The sequence below is a fragment of the Pipistrellus hanaki genome (assembly GCF_964339955.1).
Source record: "Pipistrellus hanaki genome assembly, chromosome: 1".
NCBI classification, from domain to species: domain Eukaryota; kingdom Metazoa; phylum Chordata; class Mammalia; order Chiroptera; family Vespertilionidae; genus Pipistrellus; species Pipistrellus hanaki.
The window spans coordinates 179,831,290-179,854,210 of NC_140503.1; the positions used below are offsets into that span (position 1 = coordinate 179,831,290).

The 22,921-nt window shown below is 35.4% G+C and overlaps 1 protein-coding gene across 8 annotated transcripts in view; it reads left to right on the top strand.

Moving 5' to 3' along the window:
- Nucleotides 1–22,921, top strand: part of CLOCK (clock circadian regulator) — a 110,382-nt gene that overhangs the window by 28,846 nt on the left and 58,615 nt on the right. For all 8 annotated transcript variants that reach the window (XM_084899326.1, XM_084899330.1, XM_084899332.1 and 5 more), the window contains 4 exons: nucleotides 9,802–9,894; nucleotides 14,589–14,678; nucleotides 17,014–17,073; nucleotides 22,256–22,404. In XM_084899326.1, the coding sequence (XP_084755452.1) occupies nucleotides 14,632–14,678; nucleotides 17,014–17,073; nucleotides 22,256–22,404 (256 nt within the window). In that variant the 5' untranslated portion in view covers nucleotides 9,802–9,894; nucleotides 14,589–14,631. The remainder of the gene's footprint in view (nucleotides 1–9,801; nucleotides 9,895–14,588; nucleotides 14,679–17,013; nucleotides 17,074–22,255; nucleotides 22,405–22,921) is intronic.

Consider the following 22,921-nt stretch of genomic DNA (forward strand, 5'->3'; position numbering starts at 1 on the left):
GGAGGGGAGAAAAAATAACTTAGAAGTGATAATGAGGAATAAAGAAGTCTATCTTACCACCAGGGCTTACTCATATGGGACATAGCAGAGAGAGAAAAAGCCATCATTTGAAAGGATAGAACTAGAGCAGAAGTAGAGGAAAGTGAGATTTCCATTGGTGCAAGAAAGGTGAAGAGAGTGTATAGCAATACTATTGAAGAAATAGTGTATTTTGCTAATGACCTACTGTGAGTTCTAAAGGGCACAGTTAAAGGATTTTGGAAATCTAGAAAGGAAGGGGAAATGGACCAATTTAGGGATATACAGAGTATATAAGAGTCCAGGTGATGAGGAATGACCTGGAAGTCTTGGGGCCCTCCTGGTGACTGATATAAAAGGAAAGTAGGGCATAATGGGATTGGTCTTGATAGTTTTCTAGGCATTTTATTATAAATATCAAGACAGAGGATTTGGAAAAGGCAGATTTAATCAAGATTTGCCAGAGATTTTGGAGCTGTATTAAATATCTGTTGCTGCCATTCCAGTTATCACAAACAGTACAGATGTATTAGCTTACTGTCCTACAGCCCAAGTTATGCATGGGTCTCACTGGGGTAAAATCAAGGTGTTACCAGGGCTGCATTTCTTATTGGAGACTTCAGGAGAGAATCTGTTTCCTTGTGTTTTCAATCTTTGAGGGTCTGGTGCTTAAAGACCCTGGGCTGTGGCCACTGTCTTTCACTTTCAAAACCAGCAACATTGCATCTTTCCAACCCTCCTTCTGTCTCATATATCTCCCAGGAAAGGCCTTCTATTTTTAAAGACTGTGTGATTACTTTGGACCACCCAGACCAGCAGTCACCAATCTTTCGGACCTCACAGACCACCAGTGGTCTGGGGACCACCTGTTGGCAACTGCTGATCCAGACAATCCAAGATAATTTCCTCAAGATTTTTAACCTTAAGTCACATTTGCAGATCCTGTTTTGCCTCATAAAGTAACATATTCCCAGGTTTCAGGGATTAGGGCGTGGTCCTTTTAGTGGGGCCATTATTCTATCAGAGGTTCCTTCCTTTCTTCCTGCTGATATTAGCATAGAGGCCTGGTTCAGGATGTAGTTTGTGGTGGTATAGATTCAGGGTAATGACACCAGGTTCATTGTGAAGTTCACTCTGACTCTCAGGCGTGGCTCTCCCCGAACCTTCTGTAGGGCTCATTTGAGGCTGGGGATAGGCTCAAGCCTCAGTCTCATCTCTGAAAAAGGAATGAGATGTTCATGTGTTTTGGTGGACCATATCAGTCTGTTACAAGAATTGGGAGCTCAGATATTTGAAGAAATACATTAGTTGAATAATTGTAATAGTCTTATATGCCACTAAGAGAACTGTATCAATTTTTCAGTTTTTGTTTATAAAATGAGGCTTCAAAATTTTACCTTGCATCTGACATTTGACAGGCTACAGTTGTGGTATCATTTGATGTGTTTGTCTTGAGCCAGAGCCTTCTTTATGAGACTTTATTCCATGAGACTTTTTTTTTTTTTTTAATATATTTTATTTTTTACAGAGAGGAAAGGAGAGAGATAGAGAGCTAGAAACGTAGATGAGAGAGAAACATCGACCAGCTGCCTCTTGCACACCCCCTACTGGGGATGTGCCCACAACCAATGTACATGCCCCTGACCGGAATCGAACCTGGGACCTTTCAGTCCGCAGACCGAAGCTCTACCACTGAGCCAAACTGGTTTCGGCTATTCCATGAGACTTTGCTATGGATTGTGTTTCTTGTTCTGTCAATTTTTAATTTAAGTTGGTCTGAAAAATTACTATGGAGTCAAGAATGATTTTCATCATGCTAATATTTTACATCCACTGTAGAGGTAGGCTAATGTTCTCATTTAGTATTGAATTGAGAATTACTGTTTAACTTCATCTATACTCATATATTTAACAATTAATTTTAAATGTATTTAGGTCTTCACAAGTTAAAATGTTCTTAGAAATATTTATATTTTTAGTTATACTACAAATACTTAATAATCTGCGGAAGCAAATTAGAATTTTTTATAAATGGTGATAAATATAGTTAATGATTGTTGATTAGGTTTTGTATTATATTACTCAATTAAATTTAGCACTGCTTTTAATTAATGCTAATAGATCTATCAGTCCCAGAAATAACTGTGATACCAGATTTAACCTAAATTAGAAAGTAGGTCAGTGGGTCAACAGGTTATTAGGTTAGAAAAAGATTAGTTGTGGTTTCCATTTTATAAAAACCCAGATTCCAGAGTTAACCATTTTAATAATAATTTAAAAATTATTAAGTGAAATTTAAAGTTTCTTTAAGTTATGTGAATGCTATATTAGTTTAAGGGAAAAAAAATCTCTTACTCATGTTTTATAATGGGAGTGTGTTACATTGTTATTCAGTTTTCATTTTGTAGAATAGATAAGCATGTACTTGATGTTCCTTATGTATAGCCAGTGCTTTTTAAAAAATATGTATTTTTACTGATTTCAGAGAGGAAGGGAGTAGAGATAGAAGCAACAATGATGAGAGAGAATCATTGATTGGCTGCCTCCTGGGGATCAATGCCGAAACCCGGGCATCTGCCCTTGACTGGAATCGAACCTGAGACCTTTTGATCAGCAGGCTAACGCTCTATCCACTGAGCCAAATCAGCTAGGGTGCCAGTGCTCTTTTATTAAACAATTAAAAGAAAAGGAAGAAAAAAAGACAGCAATTAAGGTTTTCTGATTATAAAAATAATGCATGTTTATGGAAGGAACTTTAGAAAATATTCAAGAAAAATTTTTTAAAGTTTTTAAAAAGTTTAAAAAAGTTTTTTAAAAATTCATAAGCAAACAATTACTTAGGAATAACCACAGTTGTTACTTTTGGCATATTTAGATTTATGTTTGATATATTTTGATGCTGCTGTTACTGCAATTGGATGGTTAAATTTTTTTCTAGGTTTACTATTTTAAATAAGAATGCAATGACTATAAAACTTTGGATGCATTTCTGATTATTTTCTTTATTTCTCAAAGTGAAATTACTGGGTCAGAAGACATAACTACTTTCAAGGTTTTACATATCTCAACAAACTTTTGTTAGTGAAAGAATATTGCTAATTGAAATTGACAGGCTTCTGAAGTTCTTTTCACACCAAAAATTTTAATTTAGTAAAATTCGCCCTAATTTTCCTTCTCAGAGTTGAAGCTGAAAACTAAATTAGACACACACACACACACACACACACACACACACACACACACACAGTAGGGAGGTGAGGGAAGAAACAAAATGGGAAGCCCCTATAATCTGAATAGTCAGTTCCTTAAACATTCTGTAAATAGGGTCATCATTCTCTATTGGGTCATGACCTTTTCTGTATTATCTGACACAGAGACATCAATGAAAGTAATTCATGAACGTTTGTTAGAATTCTTAAAGTCATCATTTGATTAAAGTTTTATTTTATCAGATTTCCTGAGTGCTTTCTTCATTATAAGAAATGGTATGTTTGAAACTATTGAGGACTAATTAATAGGAAATCTAGCAAATATAAATAATAAATACTATGGCAGTCCCTGTGCAGATATATCATGTCATTCATTAGTCTTTATCATGGTCTATTATAAGAAAGGCCCTAGAAACCTTTTTTGTTAACTAATTTCTTCAAATTATTAAGTGCCTATAAATCAACTCTTCTTAAATCCATAGGAGAGGGAAAGACACAAAGCAAACCACTGCCTCCAAGAGTGGAGAGTCAGACAGACAAATATAAGGAGGAACAGCTTCCCAGAACAGACTCACTGGTTGAAATCACCTTAAGGAACTGTGCTGGGTAGGAAACCTGAACTAAAATTAACAAATTGCTGGAAGCTTATGGACAACTTTAACAGTTAAAGACTCCAGGGGGACCTGGTCATAAAAGGGCCTGCAAATATTCTAGATTTGCTTCCTGGAACTTGGCCAGATTCCCACATTAAATATTAGAGAAAAGTCCACGCTTGCTTCCAGCAGAGGGAGGAAAGAAGAACATTTTTGAAATATGCCACAAGACTGTTCTTTTTAACAAGGCCTGCACTCAGAGGGAACTAAACTAGAGTCTAAACTGCTTGGGTATTATTAGAGCCTAAATGACCTGGAGGAAGGGAAATTTCCAGCCCCTTTAGTCTGCATGTGGGAAAAGGAAATACCCAACTCTAGCCCAGTCTCACCATCCTATCCCTTCTAAGGAAGGAGGGGAAAAAACTGAGATAAGAAGCTGGGATATTAAACTCTTATGAAGTTCATAGTCCAGAGGCACAGGTGCAGTAAAAGATTGGACCTAATGATAGAACTTTACAGTGCTTCCCTTCTCCCTGCATCTCACCCCTATTTTACTAAAGGCCTATTATAGCAATTCCTTTTATCAAGTACATCATGTCCAAGCCATATCAAAAGGCAAAGAACACAATTTGAAGAGATAGAGCAAGCATCGGAACCAAACATGGTAAGGATGTTGGAATTATCAGACCAGGAATTTAAAACACTATGATTAGTATGCTGAGGACTCTAATGGGTAAAATAGACAGCATGCAAGACACATGGCTATTGTAAGCAGAGAGATGGAAATCGTAAGAAAGAACCAAAAGGAATATTAGAGATAAAAACTAACAGAAATGAAGAATTACTTTGATGGGCTTACTAGTAAACTGGACACAGCTGAGGAAAGAATCTCTGAGCTAGAGGATATCTCAGTGGAATCCTCAAAAACTGAAAAGCAAAGAGAACAAAGACTGAAAAATACAGAATATCCAAGGATAGGACAGATACAAAAGGTGTAACATACATGTAATGGGAATACCAGAAGAAGTTAGAGAAAGAAGCAGAAGAAATATTTGAAACAATAATGATTGAGGATTTATCCAAATTTATACAGACACTAAACCACAGATCCAGAAAGCTCAGAGTTCACCAAACTGATAAATGCCCCTCCTCCCCGCCGCAAATGACACTTAGGGTTGTCATTTTCAAACTATAGAAAACCAAAGATGAAAAATAATCCTGAAAGAAGTCAGAGGAAAAAATACACCTATAGCGGAAGCTTTATATCTATTGAATAGCCACTCCCTATCTTTCCCTCACCACCAAGGCCCTGGTAGCCATCATTCTACTTTTTGATTCTGTGAATTCAACTACTTTAGATACCTCATGTAAATGGAATTATGTATTTTTGTCCTTCTGTAACTTATTTCACTTAGCTAGTGTTCTCAATGTTCACCATGTTGTCACATAGGACAGGATCTCATTTTTAAAGGCTGCATATAGTCCATTGTATGTATATATCATTTAATCCATGGGCGGAATTTTAGGTTGTTTCCACCTCTTGGCTATTGTGAATATGCTAGACTGAACATGGGAGTACAACGATCTATTTAGGTTCTATTCTGAGTTCTTTTGAATAAATGCCTAGAAGTGGGATTTCTGGATCATATGGTATTTCTATTTTTAATTTTTTGAGAAACCTTTATCTTATTTTTTATAGTGGCCACATCATTTTACAGTTCCACCAGCAGTGGACAGTGTTCTAATTTCTCATATCATTGCCAGTACTTGTTAATCTTTGATTTTTTGTTTTTATAATGGCCATCCTAACAGATGTGCAGATCTCATTGTAGTTTTGATTAGTGATGTTGAGCATCTTTTTGCATCCCTGTGGACCATTTGTGTATCTCCCTAAGAGAAATGGCTGTTTAAGTCCTTTGCCCATTTTTTAAATTGGGTTAAATGATTTTTCTGCTGAGTTGTAGGAGTTCCTAGTATATTTTGGATATAATTCCTTATCAGATAAATGACCCTTATCAGATATTTTCTGCCATTCATTAAATTGCTTTTTCATTTTGTTGATTTCCTTTGCTGTGCAAAAGTTTTCCAGTTTTCTATAGTCCCATTTGTCAGTTTTGCTTATATTTCCTTTTTATGTCATATTCAATAAATTGTTGTCAAATCCAGTGACCTGAAACTTTTCTCCTATGTTTTCTTTTCTAAGAGTTTTATAGGTTTAGGTCTTACATATAAGTCTTTAATCCATTTTGATTTGATTTTGTATATATGAGTGTAGTATTAAGATACGATATAAGATAAGGGTCCAGTTTTATTTATTTGCATGAATATTCTGTTTTCCTAGCACCATTTATTGAAGAGACTATTTTTTCTCTTATGTAGTCTAAGCATCCAAGTATTTGATTACTAGAGGCTAGGTGCACAAATTCGTGCATATGGGGTCTGGCCGGCCTGCTCTGGTGGGAGCTGATTGAGTCTGAGCCAGCAAGGGGGAGGGGATGCGGGTGGTTGGCTGGCCGGCGCCACCCCCAATTGGGGTGGGGGAGCCGATCTGGAGTGGGGCCAGCTGGGGGGAGGGGCCACGGGCTGTTTGGGGGGTGGGGGGGATGATCGGGGCTCTGATCGGGCCGGTTGGCTGCCGTAGTGCGTGCCATAGCAACTGGTCATTCTGTGTTTCGGTTGCTTGGCTTTTTATATATAGAGCTATATACATGGGGTTATTTCTGGGTTCTCTATTCTGTTCATTGATCTATATATCTGCCTTTATGCCAGTACCATACTGTTTTGATTACTGTGGATTTGTAATTTTTTCAAGTAAAAAAGTGTGAGGCCTCTATTTCTCTTTCTCAAGACTATTTTGACTATTTGAGACCGAGATTTTCTGATTTGGATGTCTTTTATTTTTTGCCTAATTACTCTAGCTAGGATTTTCAGTACTGTGTTGAATAGAAGTGGTGAGAATATACATATATTCTGTATATGTCTGTTAAGTTCCTTGCCTTGTTCCTCATTTTAAAGAAAAAGCTTTCAATTTTTCATTTTTGAGCATGATCTTAGCTGTAGATTTTTCATATATAGACTTTCTTATCTTGAGAACTTCTGTTCTTAATTTGTATAGTGTTTTTCTCATGAAAGGGTGTTCAGTTCTGTCACATGCTTTTTCTGCATTGAGATAATCGTGATTTTATCCTTTTTTTGTTAATTGATTTTTAAAATTTATCTTTATTTTTTTACAGTTTTACCGATATTTGTATATTGAGCCATCCTTGCATCCCAAGAACAAATCTCACTTGATCGTGGTGTATGATCCTTGTAATGTGTTGTTGAATTCGGTTTAATATTTTGTTGAGAATTTTTGCATCTGTATTCATCAGAGATACTGGCCTATAGTTTTCTTTACTTGGTGGAGTCTGTCTAGCTTTGGTATCAGGTAATGTTGGCTTTATAAAATGAGTTTGGATATATTCCCTCCTCAATTTTTGGAAGCGTTTGAGAAGGATTGATGATAATTAAATAGTTTTTGGAATGTTTGGTAGAATTCACCAGTAAACCTGTTTGGTTCTGGCTTTACTTTGTTGGGAGGCTTTTATTACTGAATAAATATTCTTATTACTTAAAGGTATGTTCAGATTTCCTGTTTCTTCATAATTTAGTCTTGGTAGTTACATGTTTTAGAATTTATTTCCTCTTGGTTATTGAATTTGTTAGCATCTATTGATAATTGTTCATAATAGTCTATGATATTTTTGTATTTCTGTGGTATCAGTTATAATGTTTCCTCTTTTTGTTGTTTTTTTTTCCCTAACATCTTTTTTCTGTTGCTTTTCTAGTCTTTATTTTGTTTGTTTCTTCTTTAATATTTTTTAGTTTCTTCTAACTTTGGGTTTAGTTCTTTTTTAGTTTTTCAAGGTATAAAGTTAGGGCTTTTTTTGAGGTCTTCTTTTTTTAATGTGTTTACCACCACTATAAACTTCCCTCTTAGTACTGCCTTTGCTTCATTCTGTAAGTTTTGATATATTATGTTTCTGTCTCAAGATATTCTCTAATTTCCCTTTTGATTTGTTCTTTGACCCATTGGTTGTTCAAGGGGTGCTTTTCAATTTCTACACATATGTGCATTTTCCAGTTTTCCTTATATTGTTGATTCCTAGTTTTATTCTATCGTTGTCAGAAAAAGATATTTAATATGATTTCAAGCTTTTTAAATTTGTCATGACTTGTTTTGTGACCTAATATGTGATCTATCCTGGAGAATGTTTTATGTGTATTGGAGAAGAATATATTCTGCTATGGCGTGGGATATTCTGTATATGTCTGTTAAGTTCATGTGGTCTACAGTGTTCAAGCCATCTGTTTCCTTATTGATCTCCTATCTGGATGTTCTAGCCATTATTGAAACTGGGGTATTAAAATCTATGATTGTGTTACTCTCTTTCTTTATTCAGTTTGTCAATGTTTGTATCAAATATTAGGTGCTCTGATGTGGGGTTTATATATATTTACTAGAGGCTCGATGCACGAAATTTGTGCAAGAATAGGCCTTTCTTCCCTCGGCTGCCGGCACCAGCTTCCCTCTGGCACCCGGGACCGGGCTTCCCTCCAGCCTCCAGCAGGCACCCGGGAACCTGGCTTCCCTCGCAGCTCCGGTTTCATCTGGAAGATCTTCCAGAGAGGTGTCTGGAAGGACCTCCAGTCTAATTAGCATATTGTGCTTTTATTATTATAATTATACATTCCAGACAAATTGAGCCTTTATTAATATATAATGCTTTATTTTTGTTTCTTGTGATAGTTTTTTAACAAATAATTTACTTTAAAAAATTTTAAAAATAATTATTTATTGTTGAAAGTATTACATATGTCCCTTTCCCCCCATTGATCCCCTCCAGCCCGCCCCAGGCCTCAGTACCCTACTGTCTGTGTGCATGGGTTATGCATGTATACAGACAAGATCTTTGGTTGATTATCTCTCACCTACCTTCCCTCCCAGTTTCTGTCTTAAAGTCTATTTTGTCTTATATAAGTATGGCCACTCCTGCTTTCTTAGTTACCATTTACTTGGACTATCCTCTTTCCAATCTTTAACTTTCAGCCTCTGTGGATCCTGAAATCTAAAGTTGAGTCTCTTGTAGATAGTATAGAAATGGATGTTGTTTTTTTGTGTGTTATTTTTTCCTCTCTCTCTCTCTTTCTCTCTCTCTCTCTCTCTCTCTCAATCCTCAACCGAGGTTATATTTTTCATTGATTTTAGAGAGAGAGGAAGGGAGAGGAAGAGAAAGAGAGAGAAACATTGGTCGGTTGCCTCATCCCCCTACTAAGGATGGAACCTGAAACCAGGGTATGTGCCCTGACCTGGAATGAAACCCATGACCATTCGGTGCACTGGATGATGATCTGTGCACTATACAACACTGACCAGGGCAGCTGCACTCATATGTCTTTTGATTGGTAACATTAGTTCCTTTGCATATAAAGTAATTACAGATAGAGAAGAACTCACTGTTGCCATTTTGTTCATTATTTTTGTGTCTAGTAGCTTTTGTCATTTTTTTCTCTTTCATTGTTTTCTTTTATGTGTTATTGACTGTCTGTGTGTGTGTGTGTGTGCGCGCGCGAGTGCGTGTGTTTACCATGGTCTTATATAAAACATCTTATAATTTTAACAATCTCTTTTAAACTGATAACTTCAATAATTCTACTCTCTTTTCTCCACCCCCCATACATTGGCATCAGTGTCACAAATTATATAGTGTATCCATAACATTTTTATAGTTATTATTATACTTTTGTCATTTGACTTCTGCACTAAAATTTAAAGTGATTGTTTTAATTTATTTTTATTTTTAAATTATTTCTTTTTAGATCAAGTTTATAGAGTTTAGCATTTGTTATGTATATTTTGTAACGAAGTTCCAAATTCTATTATATTTCAAAATTTTAAAAGTTGAATAAATCTAATAATTACTTTTTTCTTGTTTAAACAGAATTTTGAGACTGATGGTCAGCCATATTGAAGAATACATTGAACCTATAGTTTTCTGAAGAATCAGTTCAAAAGATCCCCCAAAATACAAAAGGTAATGATATGATTGTATCTTAGAATGCATTTTGGAATAAACTTTCCAGTAAAGTATATTTCAAAATCCATAAGCTATCTTGACACAATAATTTGAAGAATTATTTAAGTTTTACTTAAAATTTTTTCCTGTTGTATTAATTTATCCTATAACATTTATTGTGCCAGCTATGTTCAGATACTATTTGTATACTGTGATGATCAAGGCAAAAATTATTCCTGCTCTCAGGAGGATTGCATTCTAAAAGGAAGGGGGACAAATAGTAAATTTAAAAAAATTGTAGTTCTGTGCAGAGAATTAAAATGGATAATAGAGACTAGTGACTGCTTTCATTATGTAGTTAGAGAAGCCCTCAATGAAGAAAAATGTTTCAGTTGTGATCTGAATGGCAAGACTGTGCCAAACGTGAAGATTTGAGAGCAATCCCCTTCCTTGGGCAGTTATAGGAGGAGGCAGTGAAACAAAAATGATAATTGGGAATAAAAAAAGACTCCGAATAGCTGCAGCAATCCTGAGAAAGAACAAAGTAGGAGGGATCTCAATACCATTAAACTGTATTACAAAGCCACTCAAAACTGCCTGGTACTGGCACAAGAATAGACATATAGATCAATGGAATAGAATAGAGAACCCAAAGTACTATGCTCAATTAATATTTGACAAAGGAAGCAAGAGCATACAGTGGAGTCAAGACAGTCTCTTCAATAAATGGTGTTAGGAAAATTGGATAGATATATGCAAAAAAATGAAACTAGACCACCAACTTACACCATACACAAAAATAAACTCAAAATGAATAGAGGACAAATGTAAGATGGGAAATCATAAAAATCTTAGAGGAATCATAGGCAGCAAAATCTCAGACATATGCCAAAGCAATATCTTCACTGATACAACTCCTAGGGCAATGGGAACTAAAGAAAAAATAAAAGGGACTACATTAAAATAAAAAGCTTGTGCACAGCAAAAGAAACCATCAACAAAACAACAAGAAAGCTCACTGCATAAGAGAACATATTTGCCAATGTTATCTCCAACCCAATATTAAGGGTTTAATCTCCAACATTTACAGGGAATTCATACAACTTAACAAAAGGAAGATAAACAACCCAATCAAAAAATGGGCAACAGACCTAAATAGATACTTTTCAAAAGAAGATATAAGGAAGGCGAAGAGGCACATGAAAACATACTCAAAGTTACTAATCATCCAAGAGATGCAAATCAAAGTGACATTAAGGTACCATCTCACACCTGTCAGAATGGCTATCATCAACAAATCAACAAACTACAAGTGCTGGCCAGGATGCGGAGAAAAAGGAACCCTTGTGCACTGCTGGTGGGAATGCAGACTGGTGCAGCCACTGTGGAGAACAGTATGGAGTTTCCTCAAAAACCTAAAAATGAAACTCCCATTTGACCCAGTGATCCCACTTCTAGGAATATATCCCAAGAAACTAGGAATACCAATCAGAAAGGATATGTGCACCCCTGTGTTCATAGCAGCACAATTTACAATAGGTAATATTTGGAAACAGCTTAAGTGCCCATCAGCAGATGAGTGGATTAGAAAACTATAGTACATCTACACAATGGAATATTATGCTGCTGTAAAAAGGAAGGAACTCCTACCATTTGCAGCAGCATCGATGGAATTGGAGAGCATTATGCAAAGTGAAATCAGTCAGTCAGAGAAAGATAAATATCAAATGATCTCACTCATTTGTGGAATATAATGAACAACATAAACTGATGAACAAAAACAGATCCAGAGACAGAAAATCATTGATCAGATGTTCAAACCTCAGAGGTAAAGTAGGGAGGGGTGGGAGTAAGGGGAAGAGATCAACCAAAGGACTTGTATGCATGCATATAAGCCTAACCAATGAACACAGACACAAGGGGGGTGAGGGCATGAGTGGGGTGTGGGGAGTGGGGGTGGATAAGGACACTTATGTAATACCTTAATCAATAAAGAAAGAAAAAAAGAGAGCATGGAATGCCTGAGGAACAGAAGGAGCAAATGTGGCTACGGTATAGCAAGGGGGAAAAGAACATGAGTTTAGTTTGGAGAAGAAAATGAGATAGGGGTAGATTTGCAGAAGAAAGTTGTGTTCTGTTTTGCTGTATGATATTTTAGCCATCTGTACAATCTGTAGTAATATAAAAAAGGTAGTTGAATATATGACTCTTAAGTTGAGAATTTGGACTAGGACTGTGGATTTGGGAATTATTAGGATAAAGAGATACTTAGAATCATATGTCTGGATGAAATTATCTAGGAAGTGTACATTGATTGAGAAGGATTTAGCCCTGGGATGTGTCAGTGTCCCCCATTTCTGCTCTGTTCCCCTATTACTACTTTGTTTTCTTAAAATTCGTTTGACACCATTTAAAGAAGTCAAGAGGAATCTTCTAACATTGCTCCAAAGTGCTTAAGCCTATTTCATTCTCCCCCCAACTTTTCCGTTAAATACAGCATGTCTGTCAATTGGATGGAAAAGATCTTCACTACAGTGTTAGACATACAGTCTTTATGCTGTTCAATTAGCTAGACAGCAAGTAATATTCGAAAGAATATTGTCAACAATAGTAAACTAATGTAGCTTTGGTTTGTATCTTCTAAACCATTTCGTATTCTTTCTTCTTATAGTCAGCATGGCCCTTCCTAATGTAAACCCTAATTCTTAGAGTCCTTTTTTTATTTTCTAGTTTGTCCTATCTTACCTTTTGATAATTAAACTAACATATATTCAGTGCCACATAAGGCTCAGATCTGGTTTTTTAACTTTAAACTGAAACTATTCCTTTTTAATTCACCTAAATTGGCTCTTACTTTGGAATGGTTCTTTTTGTTCTAGTGATAGAACCATTCTCTGTTACTACCATGATGATAAATATGTCTTTTGGACAAGAGGGTTGTACTTAAGTGATCTTTTGAAGTCTCTCCTAACTCTCTAACATTCTGTGATTCCTGTGTTCCATCTGTTGATGTTCATCTAAACATTTAAAATCAGTTGTGTGTTGCTGAGACCGGTTTGGCTCAATGGATAGAGCGTCGGCTTGGGGACTGAAGGGTCCCGGGTTCGATTCCGGTCAAGGGCATGTACCTTGGTTGCGGGCATATTCCCAGTAGGGGGTGTGCAAGAGGCAGCTGATCGATGACTCTCTCTCATCGATGTTTCTAACTCTCTATATCTCTCCCTTCCTCTCTGTACAAAATCAATAAAATATATTTAAAATAAAAATAAATAAAAAAATAAAATCAGTTGTGTGTGTTTTTTTTTGGTGCTAGTACTTTTTAGTTTTACGGGGGATCACTTTTATTTTTTTATTTTATTTTTTTATTAAAGAAGTCTTAGCCCTTCAGTCTCATTTCTGCAGCTGTAACCACACTGGCAATGTAGCATCATTTATCAAGGGTTATTCTCTTCTCTCATGAGTGAACATTTGAAAATGACAAAATATTTTAGAATCCATGTTCTTAGAATACCTTTAATCTTCTCTGGTTTAGTTAGAGTTAGAGATTAATTTACACTACTTCCTAAATTTTTAATAAAAATATAGTTAAAGTAGAATTTTTTCATGTCTCAAAACTGTTAGTATACTTATTATTAGTATTAAGGTGGGTTTTTTTTTTATCATTAACTTATAACTATAGGACAAAGTATCTTATATGGATTAAGCCTTCCTTACACTTTAGAAAAAATGTATAGAATGTAGAGAGACAAATTTAGTCTTGTGATTCTGTTTTAAAGCAGTGAATTTTAATTTCTTCAATGTGGGTGTAAAACTTTATAATAAGGCTGTTCTCTACTTGCTCTCACCACTACCAGTCCTGTTCTCCCTTTATATGTAGTGATTGAAACTGTAAGTTGTAACAAGGCTAGATTTTTCTCTAAATAAAATACTTGCCATTTTAAGTGCCTCAAATACGATACTACCTATCCCTTTGCAAATTTCATTTCAGCTGTTACCTCTTACTGCCCTCTAGTCTGTTATTTCTCAAACTTAAATGATGATAGAAATATCATGGCGACTTTGTTAAAATATCATTCTGATTTAGAAGGACTTGGGTGGGCCCAAGATTCTGTCTTGTAACAAACTTACAGGTATAGCTGATGCTGATGGTTTCAGGACCATATTTTCAGTAACAACAATGTAGCCTACTTGGCAAACTTATTGTTCCTCTCACTCCTTCCTCTGTACCATCATTATTCCTTTTATTATAATTATTTAGGTATATAACTCCCTGTTCAATTCCAAATTTTTGCCTATAGGGACTCCGTGTTTCATCCTTGTATTCCCAAAGCTTACCATAATGTGTAACCAAAAATAAGCTTGCATCAAATGTTTATTGTTGATTAGATGGTGTTATTTCAGCCTATTTGTAGTAACTAGTCTAAAATACATACTGAGTATTAAGTATAACTCTTAAATTTTGATTATTTTATAGTAGAAAGAAAATGAATTGTGAACCTCATTTTTTTTCCTGTAGACCTTTTTTTTTTAGAAGGAAAAAAGGCCTGAAATGTGCCCCAGCTAAAGTTATTTGCTTTAAAATGTTCTAGCCTTTAGTACAAACAAAAATATTTGGAAGTCTCTATAATAACATATAATGTTTTTCAATATTACTATGTTTATAGAATAAGATTTTTAGAAAACTGATGATTGTGTGTTTTTTTTCACCCAAGGAGAAGTACAAATGTCTACCACAAGACGAAAACGTGATATGTTATGTTGTTTACCGTAAGCTGTAGTAAAATGAGCTCGATTATTGACAGGTATGTTGTTAGAGACTTTTATTTTGAATTATATAAAGCTATTTTAAAACTTACTATTAGAGTAATGGTCTATATCAAACCCGATACAAATTTTTTGCTTAAACATAATTATCGTTACATTTAATTTCTGAATGGGAGCATACTGCAATAGTAAGAGCCAAAGTCAGGTGTGTATGGTTTATGTCTTTGAGCTATAGTTTTAAGTATCTGAGTATTTGGTTGAGCTGCTCTGAAAGAAATTGTGACAATTGCAAATGCTTCCATGGTATCTTCTGGAATCATCTCTCTCTATAAAGATAACTCTTGTGTGTTTTTTGCCTTATTTATTGGTGCTAACTCCATTCCATTAAGCATTTTAGCATTTGTGACTGATAAAAGGTAACTATAATTAGGATTGCATTAGTTGAAATTATAATCTTTATATCTTACTCTTGGGAAAAGGATAAACTTCCTTGTTTCTTTGATTTTAATATATTTTTTAACATTTTAATATCTTTTTGATATTGGAATTCATCTTACAATTGACTTATCATAGTTTAATTGGTAGCATTTTTTTTCTTAGTGGCACAAAAATATTGATAAATAATGAATGGTACTTAAATTAGATGAAGTACGTTAACCTTTTTAAAACTACTTCTCTTTGACAAACTAGCTAATGTGCAGAATACTTTTTATATTTTATTAAATTCACAATTATTTCATGAGATTTTACCAGTGAGGAAACTGTAGGTTAGAGAGATTAAATAATGTCTTTAAAGTCACATAGTAAGTGATGAGCAGGAATAATGACCTGTGTTGGTCTGTCTGACACTAAAGTTCCTGTGCTTTTATTACAGTGTACTGTGTGAGGCTTAATATGTGACTTTTGACATTTGGGGTCAGCCCTTTTCCCTTCCCTTTTCTATGAGATAAACAGTGAGGATGCATACGCTCCCAAAACTTACACCTAAGAGCAAGGAGTTTCCTTAGAGAGGGCTGTGTACACCATTGCTATAGATTTGGGCTATGCCGTACTTTCAGGTGGGATCTGTTCGTTGTTTCCCCAGAAAGGATGTTTCTTCCCTGCTTGTGAGAGATTAAATGTGATTTGGGGATTTTACTTCTGAATGATTGCCAATTTCTGTTCTAGATAATAACACATCTAGGGATGAAATCTGAGTGTGCAGACTTAAAGCAGGGTTCTTAATATTAGTTCATTATCTGTCTGAACATGATGAAAGTTACAGACTCTCCTTTCAATAAAATGCATATGTATATAGAATTTTTCAGAAATTTCACTGCATGTATGGAACCCCAAAAGTCCATACATGGACTTCTATGATGAAAAATTTGCAGATGATTTCAATAGTGCATCTGACAGACATTTTACAGACCTTCATAGGCCACAGTAAGGTCTGGTTAAAGGAGTGAATAATGAATTGTTGTAAAAGTTCATAAATCACCTGAAACTGTTTAATATTGCTCCTTAGGTTATGCACCAATATTCTTGATTTCATGTTAGAATATTCTTCACCTAGATCTTCCCATAACCAACTTTTTCTTCTTACTTAGATCTCAGCTCAAATGTTCCCCATCTCAACAAATCCTTCCTAAACCCTTCAGGCTAAAGTAACCACGAAGTCACTAAAACATCATTCATTTTTAAAAAACAAACAGAAAACTTGCCGTACATTTTTTGTGTTGATTTTTTTCTTTCTGCTAGAAAATAGGCTGTAAGAGAGCAGTGACCTATACATCTGGTTAACTGCTCTGTAACCATATTCAGAAGAGAGCCTGGCTTATGAACGTTAATAAATATTTGTCAAATGAATCAGTAATAAGTGAAAATTTATGCTAGATCTTGTGCTATGATGCTGGATATTGTGCTAGATATCTTAAAGCAGTTGTTTAAGTTATTATGCTAAATATTGTGAGTTATTTATGATTTATAAAGTAAATATCTCAGAAAATATGTTTTGTAACTATGCTATTATAATTAAAAATAGTTCCAAGTGAATCCTTTTTTATAATGGCAAATACATTAAGTTTCTATAAGTTTTCACTGGTTACAAAATATTTTAATTCCTGTTAAATTAAATTCTGGTGTAGTATATTGTGTGCAGTACAGCTGAGTGTGTAGTTTTAAAATTCACATTTGTAATAAAGTTTTAAAAATGTAATAAAATGGCTATATTTTAATTTTCTAATATTTATAAGGAAACAGGTTAGTAGTTATGGAGTTTAAATTTGTGCAGTCCTTTAACTAGTAACTGATTTGATTCACATTCATTTTAGTGTTGCTGTTGCTTAATGACTGTGCTCTTATTTTTTCTATCCACTTTCTTTTTTCTTTTAGAGATGATGGTAGTATTTTTGATGGGTTGGTGGAAGAAGATGACAAGGATAAAGCAAAAAGGTAGTTCAACTTAAGATGTAAAATAGTAAATAAACACTAAATAAATGTCAAAGTAAAAACAGTAAACCAGTGATTTTCAAAACCAATCTGCCTTAAGAATTTAATATTCATTAGGTGAAGAGCTTAGAATATCAGAATCCAGTTTATAAGTTAAATAAATTTATCTTCTAAATGTGCTTTTCTCATCAAATCATATTATGGGTACATAGTATCTCTATATCATCACTGGGGATATCAACCTTCATCACTTGATTAAAATAGGGTTTTCCTGGATTCACCATTATAGTTACTATTTTTCTCTTAACTTACGCTATTCTTGAAGCAAGTATAGCCCACATTCAGAGTAGGAGTTGGGGAAATTAAGTTCCACCATCACATATTAGGAATTTTTCTGTAAAAATTTTTTTCTTTCCTATTTATATATATCTATTTGGACTCATTTTTTTTTTTTTTTAATACTTTAGGTTCTACTTTAGTGCTATTTTGTTTTGTTACTCAGATTATTCCAGCTTCGGACATTGAAAGGTTTCCTTTGACATGCTTCCAGTCTCTAGTAGAAGGGAAAGTAGATGATAGAGGGAGGGAGGGAAGAATTGTTGGAGAGATATTATCAAGTAGTGAGGGAATGGGATCTAGAGCCATGGTGGTTACAGTCAGGGCTTTGACCTTAAATAGGGGTCTTTTTTTTTTTTTTTAATTTCTTTATTGATTAAGGCATCACATATTTGTCCTCATCCCCTCATTCCCCCATCACATGCCCCTCCCCACGCATGCTCTCACCCCCCCCTGTTGTCCGTGACCACTGGTTAGGCTCATATGCATGCACACAGTCCTTTGGTTGATCTCTCTCCCTTATCCCCACCCTCCCCTACCTTCCCTCTGAGAAACAGTCCAAAGCTGGAAGACTGACGACGCCTTGCCATACTCGCAGTCAGCAGCTGTGCATCACTGCAGGTTGCCCAGGACCAAACCAGAGAGGGTCGGACCTACATTACCACCATTTGTCCACTATCCAGAACTGAAATATCATTGCTGACATGTACACATAAGGAACTGTTTGACATTGAAATTGGGATTCAAAAGAACTGTTGGCCCAGAAAGAAACTCACTACAGACTGATTCATTTGCCTCTCAGCATAACCATTATTGCTTGTTTTCATTTTTGGTTCTTATAAATGTACTTCTAGTAGCACATGATCTCACTCATCTAGGGGAAATGATGAACAACATAGACTGATGAACAAGAACAGACCCGGAGACAAGGAAGCATAGAACAGACTGTCGGACCTTAAATAGGAGTCTTGACAGTTAATTATCTATACTAATAAAAGGGAAATATGGTAATTAGACCACATTGACCTGCTATCTTCTGGACGTCCGACTTCCTTCCAGACAAAGCCATGGTGGTGGGGGCTGAAGCAGAGGCAGTTAAGGGTGATCAGGCCAGCAGAGGAGGGCAGTTGGGGGCAACCAGGCTGGCAGGGGAGGGCAGTTGGGAGTGAACTGGCCTGCAGGGGAGTGGAGTTGGGGCGGCCAGGCTGGCAGGAGAGGGCAATTGGGGGAGACCAGGCAGGGGAGGGGAAGGCAGTTGGGGATGACCAGGCTAGCAGGGGAGGGCAGTTGGGGGCGAACTGGCCTGCAGGGGCGGGAAGTTGGGGACATTAGGCGGGCAGGCAGGTAAGTGGTTAGGAGTTAGAGGTCCTGGATTGTGAGAGGGATATCTGACTGCCGGTAGTTGGACATCCCCTAAGGGGTCCCAGATTGGAGTGGGTGCAGGCCGTGCTGAGGGACACCCTCTTCCCCCATGCACAAATTTCATACACCTGGCCTCTAGTAGTCTTAGAAGGGAGAGTCCAGGTAGCAGTACAGCCAAGTTGATAGTCATTGAGAGAGAGCAGTGAGTGCATAGACAAGAGTAGAAGTGTTGTAGCATTATTCACAGATACAAAATATAAACATGTAATAGTTCCCCAAATGTCTTTATTTAGCAAAATAAAAGGTACTGGGATGAGAAAAATATTCATAACCAAATAAATTGCTAAATACTTTATTGAATGATTAAAATAGATCTAAGAAAATTTTGAGGAAAGCTATGACTTTATTCAAGGAAATAAAAAGACTTGTATTTGATGCTGAAAGAATCTAGGACAGTCCCTACCCCTTAACCTCAATCTAGTGGAGAAAAGTTATTATAGAATCACCAGGATAGAGATAAGGTCTCTAAGCTGGGAATAATCAGTCTTACCTGAAATAAGAGGCAAACTTTAAGGATTTGACCTGGACCAAGGGCCAAGTTTATAGATGGATAAGGTGAGCTAAGGGTATTCTATTTGCAAAGACTCTGAAAATTTAATCATGTTTTTTGTAAACCAACAATATTGTTGCTATGGAAACCTCTGAGAAACAGAAGGAATCTTATAATAATGCCATCAGAAATAAATAGGATCACATTGAACTCTTAAGTGAAAACAATGATGAGCAGGGAGTTTTATACTTACCCCCAAATGGAACACCTGTGATCTGTTATCAGTGAGGTCATTTCAAGAACTAATTATTTCCAACTTGAATGTAATATGGAAATAAAGTTTGCTTTAATGGGTGTGATCCAGTGGTAGAGTTGGCAAAGATATTTGCTTTCTATATATTTTCTTGCCCTGGAATCAAAATGCCTAATTCGAATTTGTACTTCATGGTAGCTATATGATTCTGGTTATGTTTTTCTATGTACCTGAGTTGTCACACTTGTAAAGAAGAAAATAATAGTCTACCTCGTAGGAATGAGATTTCATAGATATTTACTAGCACCTGGCATATAAGTATGTAACAAATATTGGTTGCTATTTTTACCTCCTACCCATGTGTTTAGATATTCCATATATACTAATTCTCTAATGCTTATTTCTTTTTTCTAGAGAAATAGAACTAGATTCATATATCTTGTCTATTTCTTTTAAAATGTCAAATAGACCATTTTACCATATCTAAATTCTCCCCAAGCCATCTGTTCACCACCACCAGTATTATATGTTATATTTCACATTGATAAACAGCATTATCAGTAAGTTGGGAATCCTCTTAGATTTCCCAATTTCCTTCTCCACTCCAAACCAAATCTGATTTACCAAGAATTGGTAATTCTGCCTCTTAACCCTCAAAACCACACTGCTTTGTTAACAGTGCCCCTGCTATGGTTCATAGGTTTTAGGATATTGCAGTTGCCTCCTAAATGGTAATCTGGCTTTCAGTCTTGTTTGGTGTATAGTAAGTTTTTAGTTGAATTTGCTTAGTGTGAATTTCTTTCACCAAGCATTAATCCTTTCTTCAGATTGATGCCAGAGTAGTCTTATTAACAGGCAATACCATTCATGCCATTTATTTGCTTAATATCTTTCAATGCCTTCCCATGGCTCTCAGGATTAAATGAAAATCTTTTTATGTAGCATAAAACTACTTCCCCCCCCAGAACTTAATACTCCCACCTTACCCCCTAACTCTAGCATAATTGGACAATTGGTCACATTAGCCACACTGAACTAGTTGTGATAGGTTTTCATTTCTTTACAAGTTTCCTATGCCTGGAATGCTCTGTACATGCCCTGCTGCCATCTCTTTCTCACATAGTCTTCAGGACTCAGTTCAGCACAGTTTGGTGCTATCCTTGGTTTCTCTGAGTTTCCATATGAATTAGGAGAATTTTTTAAATGTTATTAAATTTATTGGGGTTACATTGGTTAATAAAATTATATAGGTTTAAGTGTACAATTCTATAATACATAGTTTCCAAAGGAATTAGGTGTATTTCTGGGGAGGGATATCTTTCTCCAGTATACCTCGCCCTTATTAGCACAGTCTCTGTCATTATAACAACGTTCAGTGTCAGGTAATATCTGTAATGTTTCATAAGAGAGTTGAACAATTGGATTTTCCCCAGTACTAAAATAGAATAAATGCTTGTTCTTTATGGGAGAAAATAAAATAAAGTATCCTCTGACATTTTGGGAAAGTAGTATACTTAAACAAAAACTGAATTCTAAATTGTGACTTCACAAAGCATATAATTAGAGGTATTGTAGAATGATTAATTGCTCTACAAATAATTGTACTGTATTTACTAGTCTCAAGAGGTCTCTGTGCAACTAAGTATTTGTTTACTGGTTACTGCTTCACAGAATAGTAGTAATTATTCATTTGTTTAGCACATATATTTTGAGTTCTTTCTGTATGTTAGGTGTTATTCTTAAGTGCTTAGATGGAAAAATTTGGGCTATCTTATCAAGGAGCCATAGCCTAATGGAAGGCAGATAATGTGAACAAATAATTACAGCTTTGTGTTGGAAGCTGGGATATAGGAATAAAGAAGAAGAATGTGTGTGTGGGTAAGCCTCAAGGTAGGAAGATTTTCATTTTTAGATTCGTTTGTAATTTAAAGCTTACAGGTGATGGATAAGATGGTTTGGGGTGGGCACAGAAAGCAATATACAGATCTTGTATCATAGAACTGTACACTTGAAACCTATGTGATCCTATTAACCAATGTCACCCCAGTAAGTTATTTAATAAATTTAAAAAATAATTTTTAATAATTTGTATTAATACATCATATGTACTTTCATAATAATGTAATAAGGAAACTATAGATTCTTGATACATATTAGAGTAAATAAAACCTGAGATTTTAATGCCATTGGTCTTAATTAGCATTTTCATAAAAACATGTATGCCAAAAGCTTAATATGTAAAAGTTTTTTTTTTTTTTAAATATATCTTTATTGATTTCAGAGAGGAAGGGAGAAGGAAAGAGAGATAGAAACATTAATGATGAGAGAGAATAATTGATTGGCTGCCTCCTGCACCCCCCCTACTGGGGATCGAGTCCAAAACCCAGGCATATGCCCATCCCGGAATTGAACCCAGAACCTCCTGGTTCATAGGTGGATGCTCAACCACTGAGCCATGCTGATCGGGTATAAAAGTTTTTTTATTGATAAACAGGAAGAAATATTATTGCTCATAATAACTGTATATTGTTGGTAAACTAGGAGATAAATATTTATTATCATCTATTATACATTAACAGAAGAACATGGGTGTAGTTGTGTCCAAATTGAGCATTATATTAAACTACTTGTGTAAATAAATGTATTGTTTGAAAACTATTTCTTTAATTTTTTTGTTTCATCAGAGTATCTAGAAACAAATCTGAAAAGAAACGTAGAGATCAATTTAATGTTCTCATTAAAGAATTGGGATCTATGCTTCCTGGTAATGCTAGAAAGATGGACAAATCGACCGTTCTGCAGAAGAGTATTGATTTTTTACGAAAACATAAAGGTAAGTTTTTAACTTTGTTAAATGGTTTTTGGTTTTTTTTAATAACAGAATCTCCCTTAAAGCATAATGTGATAGAATCTTGGCAGTGATGCTTAAGAGTGGATGTTCCTAACCTTTTTTAAGGGGAAGAAATCAATTGCTTTTTAAAAGATTTCCTGGTATGTTTTTTCTTTCATTCAACAAACATTTATGTAGTGCCCAGTGTAACCTACATTTTCATAGTGCAGGGTTACAGTCCTGGCCCTCGTGTAACTCAAGCCAAGAGAGGCAAATATCTAAACAGCTAAATTCAGTGCATGTAATTATAACAGGTCGAGTGCTTGTAGACCTTAAACTTGTTAGGAAAACACAGGAAAGAATGTGTCAGGCAAGACTTAAAAATAGTTGATCTTTTCAACTGAGTGTTCCTTTTAGATTAAGTAAGGAAAACATCTTTTCACAGAGAAGAAATAGCATGTGCAAAAGCAGAGAAGCAAGGCGAGTTCAGTGTAACTGGAGCATAGTTTGAGTTTGAAAA